General features: G+C 35.4%; 1 protein-coding gene across 9 annotated transcripts in view; it reads right to left on the bottom strand.

The window, feature by feature from the left end:
- The window catches only part of MARCHF1 (membrane associated ring-CH-type finger 1), a 271229-nt gene that overhangs the window by 128377 nt on the left and 126947 nt on the right, over positions 1-15905 (bottom strand). Inside the window, exons 1-2 of one of the 9 annotated variants that reach the window (XM_054064372.1) lie at positions 6828-6950; positions 6340-6548 (exon numbers count right to left, since the gene is read on the bottom strand). The exons of 6 other annotated variants lie outside the window; for them this stretch is intronic. In XM_054064372.1, the coding sequence (XP_053920347.1) occupies positions 6340-6438 (99 nt within the window). In that variant the 5' untranslated portion in view covers positions 6439-6548; positions 6828-6950. Of the gene's footprint in view, positions 1-6339; positions 6549-6827; positions 6951-15905 lie in introns of those variants that run through there. 2 more of the 9 variants (XM_054064371.1, XM_054064370.1) reach the window with 2 other exon arrangements.

Genomic DNA, 15905 nt, shown 5'->3' with positions numbered 1-15905 from the left:
ACAACCTACTGATAGAGAACATAACTTTCTAAAGCATCTTAAGGAATACTAAGCACACCACAGACTCACAGCTATGCTTTGGGACCATTTGAACCATTAAACACAACAACAATCACCACAAAATCACAGAAAAACTTCAACAAGAAGTGCTAAGTGTCACAACTGCAGATACAGGCGGATCTCCACATAAACATGACACAGAAGTCCAAGCTGTGTCAAGAAAAGAATAACTTTCCATGTTTTTTTGAAATTATTTTTTGAGAAATACCATACAGTATTAACAATATACAACATTACAGATTTCATCATATATTGTATGTAACATCATGTCCAATATGAGCTTCACGTTAAGACAAACTACAAAGGAAAAGCAATATGTGTCATGGTAAGTTAGTAATCTGATTCATATGCTAGAGCCCCCACTCCCCCATTCTTCCACCTCCACATCTCGTTTAGTAAAACTTACACCTCCTAAAAAGACTGCAATTATACGACTTTTATCAGGCAGCTATACTTGAAAATAAACAACCTTACATTTCCAGAAAAAAAAAAAAATACCTGTATGCTAGGTAATAAATTACCATATCTATTTATCTGTTAAATTATATCTATTAAACTTTAAGGAGACAATTTATGTTAGTAAGCAACAGAACCACAAACATCTGCTATCTAGCTGAAGAACTATTTCATCAATTTCTTGCCATGTTAAGGTTTCTATTCCTAACATCACATGCCTCAGGCCATCCAGAGAAGAAATATCTGCTATTTTATTAGCATTGGTATAACCAACATTTTCACATACTAGGAGTCACTCTGATCTTACCATTTAGCAAAGTGATAAAAGCTACTAACGAATTTAACTACACTAAATACTGTGCCTCCCTACCTAAAGCAAGTGCAACAGATTGCATGACTTAAGGTTGTAAGGATATAAAAAACCAGAAACAGACATGTAAAATCTTTACCTTTTTTTCACTAATTACCAGACAGGTTTCAAGTATCAAATATCTCTGTATGTACTTCACAATTACCATGAAAATCATTCCACAGAAATGTGAAAGCACTACTTTCTTTGTAGCACACAGGAAAATTTATGTCTGTAAAAGTATTTCAACAGTGATTACATCAGCTTAATGTTAAGCAAGTAACAAGTGAGATAACATAGATAAGTGTAAAACAATTTATTCCCATCAAAAACACTCAGCTACCACCTCCTCCCTTAAAAAGCATATCAGTGTCTCCTAGGCTATCTACAGTCTTTAAGGTAAATGTTAGTGATAATTCCCACTTGGCATTTAAAAGAAATGTTAGCAGCTACAGTAATGTGGCACTTGAAATAAGCACTAGGTTTCAGTCTCAATTCTTGAAGAGACAATCTGCTTACAAAAAAAATGCACTCTTTTATTTTTACAATAACTGGGCATACATGATTTTGAGCAACATATTCAAATGATTTTTTTAAAGGTATTCATTGTACAGCAAAACCAGCCAGCTCAAGTCTAATCCCCAATACTCTCTCCATAAATGTTCAAGTGTTTCCCTGATAACATTTAAGGCCTCAAAAGTCACAGATCTCTTGCTGCCTTGCTGCCTTAGAGATGCAAAACATGAAATCACGGCTGAAATACAAGCAGAGGTCCAGTGCTTCTTTCACAGCACAGAACCATGCAGTATGCAAAATTAAATTTTATGCCAAAGTAGGAAAAACACTGGGGTGAGGACCTGAGAGGGAAAGAGAAAAGTATTTAATCTGGCAGACTTAAAAACTAGTGTAGCAGCACTTTCTTTTTTTTTTTTGCATGTGTTGGCAAAAAAAGAAAATTCCTCCCTGCATCTTATTACATTCTACTAAGTTCTGTGAAGGAAATTAATATTCATCATCACCTCTGACAGAACAATAAAATATATTAACACTATAGAAATGTAGTAGGCATAAGTAGAAAAAACATTTACCGATATGTTAGAAGCAGGATTATTCCTCTGCAAGTAATCAAACCTTTAAAACAAAGCAACAATAACATGGCAAACTCAGTGCTAGTAAATATTGACGACAGAATATCAAGTATTGTAACATCTTTGGGATACTGGTTTTGGGTTAATGGACATAAGACTCATGACTATAACAAGTAAGTCTTATTACCGTATGAATGCATCCAAAAGCCATATTGCATTTCCAAAGCGTTTGTTGTTTTTTTTTTCCTCTCATCTTTTAAGGAAAATTCTTGTAAAGTCATCATATCAAGACTGACTTGTGTCTGTCACCGCCTTCTTTACTAAAATATCTTTCCACAATGATTATGCTCAGATAAACAGACCTTTTTATCATTAGGTCTGTTTCATACTCACAGACAAGAGTTCACTATGTTAATTCTTTTAAAAACAGCAAGTAAATGTCCCAGTATCACATTTTGAAAAATAATGGTGAAGCTGAAAAAGTATATTGTCTAACATGAGGGAAAAATTTTAGTTTGGCAGTGAGGAGTACCTTCTCTGCCATCTCATGACACTTATTGCTGACTTCTATAAACGTACTCCTACTACTTCTACAACAATTAAGTTTATTTTTCCATGCTTAATCATGGCAGTTTATGCTATGACCCTTGCAATCTCTAGGTTAGTGATAATTAGTATTTTTTGCTAAGCTTTACTCAGTTGTCCTGTCCAGTTTTCTCTACTGTATGAAACCTCCTTTCTGTACTTAACTCAAAATAATAAACAATGCCTGTACACAAGACAACGTAATCTGAGGCTCCTTTACTCATATGAACCTCACAGTATATGTTCACAAATAAATAATAACATCAGCCAGAACAGGCATTTCATCAACTATATTTCTCAGGAAATACATGTATTTCTTTAGCCTTTTCTATCATAGTAGAGAGTATCAACCAGAAGTCCAGCGTTTACATAACATTATACATCTACAGAATGACGGACATATATATATATATTAAAATGGCACTGGTCTCAGCACACTGAAGACTATGTTATCAAAAACTTAACAGATTTGGAGTTACTGACTTAATCCCCCCTTAACAACACTTCTGTTAACAAACTCTTCTGTAAAGACACCCAATTTTTCCCCATCAGAGAAACACAATCAGATATTTCACTGTATACTTTATGATTTTTCTCAAATACTGAAGAAAGTTAAATTAACTACTGAATACCAAAAAACTCCACAAAACACTGTGAATGCATCCTATACTTTACACCTTGACATTCATTTCAGTGACAATCTTTTCCAGTAGCATTAGTAAAAGAATAAAAAAGAAAGATGATTTGCTCAATTGAATGTTTTGGTCAAAACAAGTAGCCTTCCTAAAATCAGTGGAATAAGCTAGTGGAAGATTATACCTGCATATGGAAATGCAGTGCAGAGCTGCGGCAACAGTTTATACAACAACTTAACATTTTTGGTGCTTTGTTATGGAAAAGACCTATATCATCTTTAGACAACATTTTAAGAATCTGTACAGTTAAATTAGATGCAAAACCCATCGTTAGCTAAACTTTCCACCAATCATTAAGGGAAATCACCCCAAAAATACAGGAATGGGCTACATAGAAGTTTCTGCTCCCACAAAGGACACTGCAAAGGAAGACAGCCTTAAAAAACTCCCTCTAACCACTGTTATCATGCTGGTACTGCTAATTGTGGTCAGATATCCATTATAGGCACTTGTGGACCATAACTAATACTGCACTTACTAGTATTCTTAAAAATAGAACAGTATTTGGCAACCATCTGTAACTCTAACGACATCAAAATATTCAGGCAAAACACGTCTGTATGCAACTACAATCACTGAAAAGTGTTACAGAATGAGTTGCATCATGACTCATATGCAACTGACGTTCTTAATTCAGCCAGATTTGCATAATTCACTGTGGACTTGGAAGTGGCTCACTGCAGCAAGCTCTGCAGTTAGACAGAACTCTTATCCATAAATTCTAATGCTGTCCTAAGGATATTACATAAAACTCTCTAGCAATAACAGAATTTGGCGTACAAGCCTAACAATTGTTATCATGGCAATTGGGAGACCTTTCAGACACTTCATTTTTTCATGTCATCCTCAACCTGAACCAGTTTGACGTTCACACTGCCCATTTAATGGCTTTATTTAGCTCTTTCAACTCAAAATGCCTGTTAATGGAAAAGCAGAGGAAGTAGGTACTCCCAGAAAATAGTATCAGTGGATACCATAAACCAGAAGATCCTCACCAACACAGACAGAATCACTGAGCATAAGCAAAGAAGTTTCCCTTTGTGAGGACCATGCTGTGTGAGAATTGCATGGACAGAAGACCATCTACATAAGCCTGGGCAACCTCTGTGTGGACAATAAAAAGGCTGGTTCATTACTCCAAAATTACATCCACAAAAAAAAAATCTGAACATCATCACTATTTACATAAGCTGTAGATATTATTTGGAAAACAGACTTTACCACTTGATCTATGATCTTCATTAATAGCAAGAGATTTTTTATGCTGTATAAGCCACAGCCATAAGGGACAACCAGACACTCAAGCAGGATGACGAGCTCTGCCCAGCAGCAGGCATTTTGGCAAACACATTTCAACGAGCAGCATGATTATACTTTAAGTTTGGTTGGAAGTTTTGGGGGTTTGTTTTATATATATATATATATATATATATATATATATATTCAGTTTAGAAGAATTTTGCTCTTTTCTCCTGTCCAACTTCCACAATTCTCAAGAGAAAATTTTGGTTTCTGTAGAGTCTTGATGAAATAATGCAATACAGCCCTCATTGGAAAAAAAACTAGGAAAATACATGAGACAATTCTTAACATTCAGAACCTCCACACTTCCCCTTCCCCTCTAAATTAACTATAACAGTAATCTGACCCTGTATGAATACTGTATGCATCCTTCAGCTAACTCTAATGATCAAACTAAAACAAGAATGTCAGAGAACAACTTTAAGCTAGGTAACGTTATATACTGCTGCTTTTCACATTTTGAGTCTTAATACAAAGAATAGTTTCCACCTGAACCTTGACCTTTAACCAATCAGTGGAAGGGTAAAACTAAACCAAAGCAAAAGTTTTCCATTTCAGAACATAAGTCTCTAGACATTATGAACGCCGATGACAGTACTACCAGGAAGCAATTGGAGACTACTTCCAGGGAAGGACCAATGCTTATACATTGGTGCTCAACAAAAAAAAAAATCAGAATAATCATACTCAATGAATTTGTCAAAGCAAACTACTGAGCAAAAGAGGCATCTTAAAAAAAAAAAAGCACGCAAGCTTACCAATACTTTTTCACAACCACACTGACATGTTATGAGTATCAATCATCTGTTGAACTTAATTTCCTGAAAACTACATGACACAAACCACAAAAAGAAGGTTAAAACACAACTACATTCAGAGATGCAGTTTGTTAATTCTGAGATAATACTTAATAGACACCATGTTTGTTTTCCCAATAGTTTCTTATTTTCCATTCAGCAAGAGGGAAAAGAACACCACAGAGGCAAGAAACACATCTGCAAAAAGCAGATGTCTATGTTATGTGCATTTACTGATACATCTAGAAATCGACTGCTTATGTTTTGGGATGTGAAGGGTTGCCTTTACTGTTTTTTTCTGGCCTTGCACAATGTGTTTGATCTACATGTAGCAAAAGAGATTCCTACAGGTAAAAATACAGTTAAAGTTGCACAGATTTTCTGCCTTTTTTGTTCTAACCATTCATATAATATGAACCTATAGTTTCTTAACTTGAAAACAAAAGGATATGGTATTTACTCATGGAAAAACACTTTTGTATATTTATGAATCAAAGAAAATCAGACGAGACAAAAAAACTAAACAATGATGCAATTTAAGTTATAATAGAGAGTAAGTAATACAGCTCATGCCTACCTCTGCTATGAATAATACATGCATATTAGAAAAGACAAGCTGTAGCATGGTATTTTTGTTGTTTTTAAACAGAAATAGGAATCTTATTAAAGTTACTTTATTATCTGGCCTTTTATAAAGAAACTCCTAACTGATAGCTTAGAAGGCACAATGACTGTCAGTAGTAGCAGATCGCATGCATTTAAATAAAAATGTTAAAACCTCCTAATACATTTCACAACTTGCTTAATTTTTTTGTTGTTGTTGTCAAAATAGCATCCTTTTTTTCTGTAATTTGTTGTCACAGAAAATCACTTCAGTATGTTAAAGCATGCTGCACCTATGTGTACTGTGTAATGCTATGGCATGCTGCATTCTGCTGAGCAGCCAAACCCACTGGTTACCCAAGGCAGACTCGTCCTACCACAGCAAATCGAAACCCTCCTCTTACCTCAACTTCCTTGCTCTTCTCTTTGTTTCTGCCCATTGAACTTCTCCCATTGCTGGCAGTCTCCCGTGCTGGAACTACAGAAATCTGTTGGAGGGGCATTTTTACAGTGCTGCAGGTTGCCAGTACCTGTTTGGATGCCTTATATCTTCACTCCCCCTGAGTAGCCCACCTGTATAATTGTTCATATCCTTGCTTTGCCAAGCTCAGGTCTAAATAAAAAGGGGAAAATATTATTTGAGAAACCATGTAGCATATGCCAGAGTCTTCTTCCATTAAAAAAAAAAAAAAAAAAAAAAGGTAAAGCAGAGCAAATCGCAAACACAAATGTGAAACAGCAAACGAAGTAAGGCACTATAATCCAGAGAGTTGCAAATGCTTAGAGTGATGAGTTGCTGCAAGTCATAACTCCTCTGCTGTGTCCCTGGAACACCCTATTGCCCCCCTGTCCCCCAAGAGCATTGTGGGAGACAATTGAATTTCTGTGTTACCTAATAAGTGTCATGGAAACCAAGGAAACCCAGGTCTTGCAGGCCCTTATTAGCAATCGTTTCCCTCTAATGGCACTGGCTCCCACATTTGCAGCAGCTGCCACTTCTGCTTTTGTTTCGCATCTGATTCCACTGAGTCCAATGAGCACTCAGAGACACCGCCTCACGCTGACTAGGTAAGGCAGCATAAGGCTGAAAAGCTTAGCGTCCTATTTTGGAGCCAAAATCTCCTCCTTTAAAAGCACAGATAGCTTGCTGTGTCCTTCATGCATCTACAATAATCTGCTTAGGTCAAAGGATCTGCCTTGAAGTGAAGAGCAGCAGTGAGTGAATGAGGTGTAAAAAGGAAGACAAGACTGGGAGGGATTGCAAATGTGCTTTTCTAAGGTTGATAGTACAAAGTTAACCCTTTGTTACACTCATCTCCTGAAATATCACCAGAAGCAAGCTCAGCAGGACAAGCCAAAGGCAGACACACACATCTTTAACGGTGGTCACACACAATCCAGAACTGTCATTTAGGTGAGCTTCCACCACCCAACAGCTTCTGTTCTCAGTCACAAGAAGCAAAGCACCCAGGAAAACTATTTTACCATCTTCCCTAAAACGCAAAACAATAGGTGACTGTCCCAGGTGCTCTATTACAGAAACAGATATGAGGAAAGGAAGCTCTTAGCAGTTACATTTCTTTAAAAATTGTACTATTCTTGATAAATATTAAGAATGTAAGCAAAACTGATACAGAAATAATTAGCTGAGAAGTTAAATTCTTAGCACTGTATAAAAATAGATGAATTAAAGCAGAAAAAAAAAACCAGAGGAACACCAACAGTGTTTTAATATGTTGCCAATTTTTTTTAAAAAAAAAAAGTATTATCCACACTAAAATAAATCATCTTTATTTCCAGCTGTATGTAGTTGCAGTAGGAATTCTAATAGGGAATAATGGCATTATATACAGCCTGGATTTTCTTACAAAGCCGTGTGGAGAGGATTTAAATACTGTTGATTCACTACTCCACTACTTTGGTTACTATTTCTCAATCTGAGCTAACACAGCTCACAGTCTGGTTCATGCTGCCATCTGTTTTACATGACTAAACTAAGGTATATTCATTCACTCTAATATAAAGGTTTATCAAATGCATTATTAAAGATTCATAAACTGTACTAAGAGTTTACACATACTGCAAGACACGTGCGTGTACATGTGCACACTTTTATATTTATTATCTGTATTTTATATGTGTAACAATGGTCATGAAGCAGATTAAAAAATATAAAATTAAGGCTATTGCCACTTACACAGTACCTCTACACACTTTTCAGTTGTATTTTACATGCTTATTCCCTCTTTACTTAGTTTGAATGAAAGTTTAAACAGCTTCCAATGTACACAGATTTTTCTGAATTTTGAATATAAATCAGTAGTAAAAGACAAGTTCCTGCTTACCAAGACAGCCGTAATACAAAAAAAAATATTCTAGCAGTATTCAAAGACAAGAAATATCATCTATCAGGCTGGTAAACTTTAACTGTTAAACTATACAACAGCGTAAAGGAAATTCCTTATGAGCTTAACATTAAGTTTTAAAGTTACAAACACTTTTCCTTGCTTTGATGAAAAATTGGGTTAAGAATCCCTAAACCTGACTCTGCTTTGTTATGATAATGACCTCTTTGATAAAAACATCGAGAGAAAACCAGTAGTTTTGAGGTATTAAAATGGAGCTTTCCTTTAGTGTGTGTTTCCATGTTTACTTAAGCTTTAAAAAGTCAACTTGCTTTTTGATACTGTGCCAGCAGTTCTGCATTTTAAATCGTTTGAACATGAGAATCAAGTCAGAGATTTCTAAATTAGCCAGTAATCTCTTTAATCCCATCTATGTCTGTTTAGGTTAGCCAGAATAAATACCTTAAAGGGTGTGATGTACTTAGTTCCTTTTAAAATTATGCAGTCTTGTGCCTCCTTTTTCCCCCAGAGTGAACTTATGATTTTAATCACCTATGTGATTAAAAAGTATTTAAAAAAATTCTGGTCAAAAGCAATAGGTATACTTTACCAGTAAATCAGTCCATGCTCACATTCTGCTTAATTGTTTCACTAGTTACACTTCTTTACCATGTGGAGATTTCAAATTAAGATGTGATTGCCCTCACTGTACATATGCTGACCATGACTCTTCCCACCTCGAGCGCTAAAATAAGCGACAAAACATTCAAACCTCATACCATTATATGTAGAAAAGTGTAGAGCAGCACTCCTTCATGGTAACAAAGCTGTTGGAAGATGCTGGGGAGATATGTTGGGACATATCCAAAAGCATACCTTAAAAGTCAGTGGCAGAGGTGAGATCAGGATAATTTTTCTGTCCCTTATTTCAGTTTAGTGTTCCCTCTTTGCTTATTCAAGTTTACTATATGGAATTATGAAATGTAACACTTTTGCATAGGTGTTCAGCCGTACAATATCAAAGCATCCTACAGAAACAACAAAAATACTGATTTCAGTTTTCAATGTGTTTTTGGCTCCCAGAGTCCCAAAGTGCTTCATAATATTTAGAGAAAGATTTTCAGGCTCCTATGTTCCCTTTGGTCACATCCTCATAGGTCTCAGAGTGGTCACCAGGAGCTGAACACAGCCCTCTTACAAAAGAGAGGGCAGAGGATGAGAAACGTGAGCCTGACTGGAGCTTGAGGAACATGAAATATGTAAACTTTGTGTCAGATCTCTGTTGTTCTCTCCCATGCTGAACAGGATCTTACCCCTACTTACTTGACTTTCTCAGATCCTGTGAAGTTATAAAGTACCTATAAAGGTTCTATTAAAATCCTATTGTAAATCAAGTGATTTTATATTTTATATGTATATATGCACACACTTAGAAAATATGGTAGCTTCTGTTCATTTCCCACGGTAATCAGTGTGGGATATTCTACTTCAGCGATGCTAATTTTGGCAATTGTGCCATCGGAAGACTCAGCCTTTCAGTGCCACACCTTATCCAAGTAACAGTGTGACAGTTGCTCTGGTGAAGTACAGAGCTGCCATGCAAAGCAGCTAGGTGGGGTTTCTGCCTCAAAGGGATAACAATAACAGAACAGAATTAGTGACCTGGAGCAGGTGAAAATGAAATGTCAGAGAAAAGAGCTATGTGGGTGGGTAATTGGTAACTGATTTAAATTACAGAATTATAATCCACAGGTCTTGAAGTAACTAACTACAGAAAAGAGAAATAACTTCCTATGGTTTAAATGCCATTAATGCCCTCACAGTTAAAAATAAAAAATAAAAAATAAAAAAGGATTCAACATAATTTTTAGTCATCCAATATCCTCCCCTCAGTCAGCTCCTGGTGACCATGAAGGGAACCAAGACAAAAGGAACTGGTTTTTTTGTAGTTTCACAATGTCGGTTTGCTCCCTAGCTGGGGACTAAAAACATGTTTCTGCTCTAGCCTGCAATCTGTATAGTTTCTTTATCTATCCACTCATGGCTCTAAGTCTACTATGTCCTCTTTTACACTCACGACATGTACATTCACTGTGCAAACCATCGCTGAAAATATTTCCAGAAGAAGCATGTAACAAAAAGGATCATAACTCTAACCCTACATACACACAAAATGTTCTATTCTAAGTTAATAAGGAACAAATGTTCTTCTCACTATACCTTTTTTCACAAACCTACTGCACTGAAGAAAGAAGAGAATCTGATCAACTATGGTTAACAGTCCAACCATGGTGATGTAAGCATCAGCAAAAGAATGAAAAACAGTGATATAACCCCTTTCATAACACAATTACAAGGAAACACTGTACTAGTCTACTGCCAGTTTACTGGCAGCTTATATACAATCACTTTGACTTGTTGCCATCACTTACAGGATACCAAATTGTTGCAAGAGTCTTGATTTGAAGAAAACATAATAATAAGTTTCCCTGCATAAATGAAACTTTATTTTACCAGGAACAGGTAATTCTAATTCTTTGCTCAACATAAAATTGTATTTAGATAAGAGCTACTGTTGCCATTATATGATCTTTAAGCCAAACGCTATATTGAATTAAAAAAAAAAAATTGTTGACATAAAATTCTTAGAAGTTGGGAGGTTGGACTTCACATTACTTGTCAAAAAGATATATTGCCTATAAATGCACAAAGTACAAAAAGGTATAATCCTACAGTCTATAGCCCTGAGACCTAGGAAGGAGTTTTATGTCCTCAAAAATAATACAGAAAAGTTACATACACTGTATATACTACACTCTCTTTACCATCTCAGAAGATTTTCCACTCTCATAATCTTTTTCAAACCTACTAACACACTTCCTATATATTCCAAATGTTTTACCTGACCTCTAATATATACCTCCAGTATCCTCAAGAGTCACTTTTGTATATTATCTCCAGCATCTATATTACCTTCATTTCCTTAATAAGAAATTAATGAAGAATTACTCCATTACCTCCTTCCTTCTCATAACAGATTTATTTAAAAACACAAGAAAACAACATAATTCCATTATTGCACTTAGACACACCTCAGTCCTAGATATATACCTGTATATAGTACAAAGCCATCTGTAACTCAAAATTTCTGCAAAGGATCCACTCCATTTCCTTCTTTTATTAGCGAGTGCATCACAACAACTGAGCCTTTCATCTCTGACCTGCACTGATGATGAAATTACAAAAGGGTAAAGCATGTAACAGCTGCAAACAATAGGGGCATTGTCAAGAGGCAGATTTTATAGGAATTTATAGATAGGTCCTAAAGAAAAGAGAATCCTGTTTACAATATTAAATGAAATTTTGCTGTCAGGCTATCAAAACTGTATCAGCACATAGCTAAAAATTAAGGCTATATACCAGTATGCATTCAGAAGCCTTTCTTTACTTACACATACACAGACACACTCTCACACACATATATAAAAATTACAATAACACACACTTAAAACACGTTTTCCCTTTACTGCAGATATTTGAGAATAAAGTAAACTCCACACGTACAATGAGTATAAAATTTAGCATGTTTAACTAACAAGTATAAGCCAGAAAGGAGCTCACCTTCACTCACAAATAATTAATGTGTTTTTCTTTCTCTTAAAACAGTACTTACTCTCCAAAATAAAATTTTGAGAGGAAAAAAGAAAAGCAAACACAAATCTCACCAATATTGGCAAACTTAGTGTAGGCTACCTGTTGTGGCTTTCAGCCTGTCTTATATTCACATCTTAGATACAGTGAAGTGAGTTGGATTATCAAACAGCTGTGGAAGTGGATAGGTCCAGTAGATAATGATCAACTGGGATGAAGTACAGTCACTTTAACTAGCAGAAGCTTCTAACACCTAGATTTAAAGTGCAGCTAGCAGTTGTCTCATGCAGCCCAAACAGGACTGATGAAAACCAATCCTGTGGGCTTCACAGCATCCTCAAGTTACATGACACTAGACGCAAATGAAATTTTTAGATACATGAAAAATTCCTTTAGATCTTCTCCCATCCCTCAGAGTTAAATAAATAAATAAATAAACAAACTACTGCAGTACAAAATTAGTCATGGAATTAGGGCAAATATGAAAGGTATCTTTAGCCAAGTGCCAATATTTCAAAGCAGCATGGACCAGTTTCTAGATATCTGTTCTTTTGTATGGGAAAACCTGTTGTTCTCTGCTATTTGGACCATACTGTACCGCACTGTGGCTGTCTTCAAATGGAGGTGCCTCAGAAGCAGAAGTTTTAAGCGGAGTACCTACTCATGAGAGGACTTACAGGAAGCAAAATTTAAAAGTTGTTTAAAAGAGATTTGTAAAATTTGCTTTCTTCATAAATTAGAACAAATAGCTGTGAGATGAAATATCACAGTCACTTTTTAAATGCCATATGGAGTTGATATAGACCTGAATGGAGTCATCACGTTATTAGATCCTTGGGAGGGTTGTGATAGATTTCCCCTTTGCCCACCTTTAGCTTCATAATTGAATGAAGTGCTGAGAAGTACCACATAATGTAAAATGAATAGAGCTGTATTAAAGGTAGTAAGGAAGTAATCAACTAAAAATTTCAAATTACTGTCTTTGAATTTTTTTCTCTGTTGCCATTCATAGAATAGTGCACATTACCACACATCATAGCAGAATTACTAAGAACAAGACTTCATTTTTTTTCCATGAAGAGGCTGTCAGTGCGAACATGGAAGAACCTACTTTCCACTTCCATAGTCTAGGCAGATATAACACATAAGCACTTTTAGAGCACCTGAAGGTCCAAAGTCATGGTAGAATACACGTCAAAAGGCAAGTTAAAAAATTAAAAACTAATAGCTGAGACTGAACTAAAATATGCCCACTGCATCAAATAAAAGTTTACCTAGCTAAAATTTAGATTTGATGAAAATGAGATATGAAATGACAGAACAGTAGTAAATTTGATAAAATGTGGACCCTGGCTGTTAAACCCAACTATCTTCATTAACTCCATTAAAATGCAGAGAGCAGGGAATCCACTGTTAGTTTTACGTTAAATGCTGCAAACTTGAATCCAACAATATTAAAGTTTTACCATTATTCAGACTCAGGTTCTTGGCTAAGATTCAAAAGGTATCAAGCTACACAGAGGAGGGCCAAAGCATAATAAAGGAAGACCTGGACAATCTTCTAGATGAGAGCATTAGAAGCAAGATGAAGTTCAGTAGTACAAGCAGCACAGTTATGGCACTGGTAGAATAGCAGAAAAAGGTTGGGTAGCAGCCAAGAACACAGACCGAAAAAACAGATCAGCATATTTCTTATGAAAGGAAGACTGAAAAATACTAATTATCATCAGCTGCAAAAATGTAAAACATAGTCCCAGGGTGCACCAAGTGAGTTATTTCCAATTCTTCTTAATCCTGAACAAACTACGTCAGTAATTTTCTCAAAAATTAAATTTTTAATTTCTCAAAGTGTTGTTCCACAACATCAAGAAGATGCTGAACTCAGACATAGTGGGAAACTGTTCTAAACAGGCAGAATAGGAAATCAGTATTTGCTAACCCACCTGCTTCTGTTACTAGCTACATATTATTAGACTGGAAAACCAAGTTCATTTGTTTGTTTGTTTTTAACACAGACAGTCATGTGCACAGCATATAGGAGATAATATGAACTGTGCTCTTGATCATTATCTAACAAGGAATGAAGACGGATGCACAATTTGTGATCAAAACTAAAATCTTACAACCAGATCTGTCTGTATGAATTTTAACAGTTTACTGTTAGAGATTTTCCATGTTTGCTAAGCTTTATTTGCTTTGTGACTCTAAGCTGCTAGAATGTTTAAAAGATATGAAAAAAGCTCAAGAATTAATTAAAAAATGCAAATGAATACTCATTCAAAACACTTTTCATAATATATTTCTTCTCAACTTCCTACAGTTATTGATTGCTTATTACACTGTATTTTTCTCTTTATTTTACATCTCGATCTCATACGCTTAAAACGCTGCTATTTACCTCCTATTCTCATCTGCTGTGACCCCTTCCCTCCTCCTTTCCTTGAGAAACACCTGGTCAGAATTTTATCTTTGGCTAAATATTCGTATTGCAAGAGTCATAATTTCTCTAATTGTTTAGGATTCTACTCTGTAATCAACTTTACTGAAAAAAAGCTTAATAAAAGAAAACTTCAATACTAGCCAAGTTTTTAACCTTAATTTCAGTCTGCATGTTGTCTGGCTTTGAAACCTCTCCCGCTGCTTGAGGGAGAGGGTGGTTCATTGCCAGTATGATAAGGATCCATTTAAATTACAGCAGCATGGAGTTTGAAAGTATCTGTGGAAGTTAACCTTACAGAGACGGTGAATTCACTTTAAATCTGCTGGTGGTTCTGACGCACAAAGTCTCCTGGCTTCATAATTTTAAGACTATACATAAGTGAGATGTATTATGCTTCTTTTTAATGCTATGAAATAGCTCAAACAAATTCTGATACCAAGAATCATTTTAACTCAAACTGTAGTTCAGCTACAGATTAAGCCATTTTAAAAACACAAACATAACATTCTTGAATAATTGTCTTTAATATCCAAGTATGTCCTAAGTTTAGGAGTAAGCACTTTTTTAATACATGAATGCCATTCCTAAATTTCTGTGATTTATACTTAGGAGGAAGCAATACAGTTTTATTTGCTTACTTTGTTACTCAGTACATGTTTGTTTATTTTGGTAACAAATTTAAATGCTGGTGTTTCTTTCTGTATGAAAATTATTGATGCTTTTCAATTAAAACCTAAGCCCACACGGAACTGATGCCTGACTGATACCTTGGGTCTGCAGCCTCCTTTGCTGGAGTAAACAGATCCTTAAATAAAGAACAGAACTTCAATGTAAATGAGCCACCAGAGGGAGCTCATCCAGTCTTCTGAGTATAATAGAACTTTATTGGTATTGACAAAAAGTTAATTAAATATTTTTACAGGGGTCGCTGACTGAGTTCAAAACAAAACACATTCCCTGGCTAAAACTCTACATGCCTGAGAAGCTTAATGAAATCAGAAAAGGTTGTTCCTCAACAAACATGGAATGCATTCCTAATTAAAGTTTAGAAATGCGTGATACAGCATTCTCCTACACATAGACAAGCCTTTTCTTCTTCAGCCCTCTTTATTTTCTCCAGATACAGAGAATTCCACAGTATTATTAAACTACAAAACAAAAAACATGAGATTAAGATTATAATTTCACCTAAAATCTGAGGAATTATACGAAAAGCAAAGCCACATAACTATTAAAAAGATATTAATATCTAATCCAATATAATTTGTTATTATGATGCTTGTCTAATTCTGTAACTAGTTATTACACTTATGTGTACATTACCATACTAACTTTGAGTGTACTATCAGAATAAGGCACTTTAAATCGTAGTGGACCTAGATGCAGAAAACAAATCCTTCAAGTTTCTGGAGGATCCAGTGGTTGATATCAAGCCCATGAACATTTTTTGAAAAGGAATACTAAAATAAGAATTATTCAGGGGTTATTATTATTATGCAGGGGAATATTTTGTTTGTTACTTTTCCATGGAACC

The sequence above is a fragment of the Cuculus canorus genome, chromosome 4 (assembly GCF_017976375.1).
Source record: "Cuculus canorus isolate bCucCan1 chromosome 4, bCucCan1.pri, whole genome shotgun sequence".
NCBI lineage: Eukaryota > Metazoa > Chordata > Aves > Cuculiformes > Cuculidae > Cuculus > Cuculus canorus.
The sequence above is the reverse complement of the archived record's forward strand: the minus strand, read 5'-3'. Positions and strand labels throughout refer to the sequence as shown.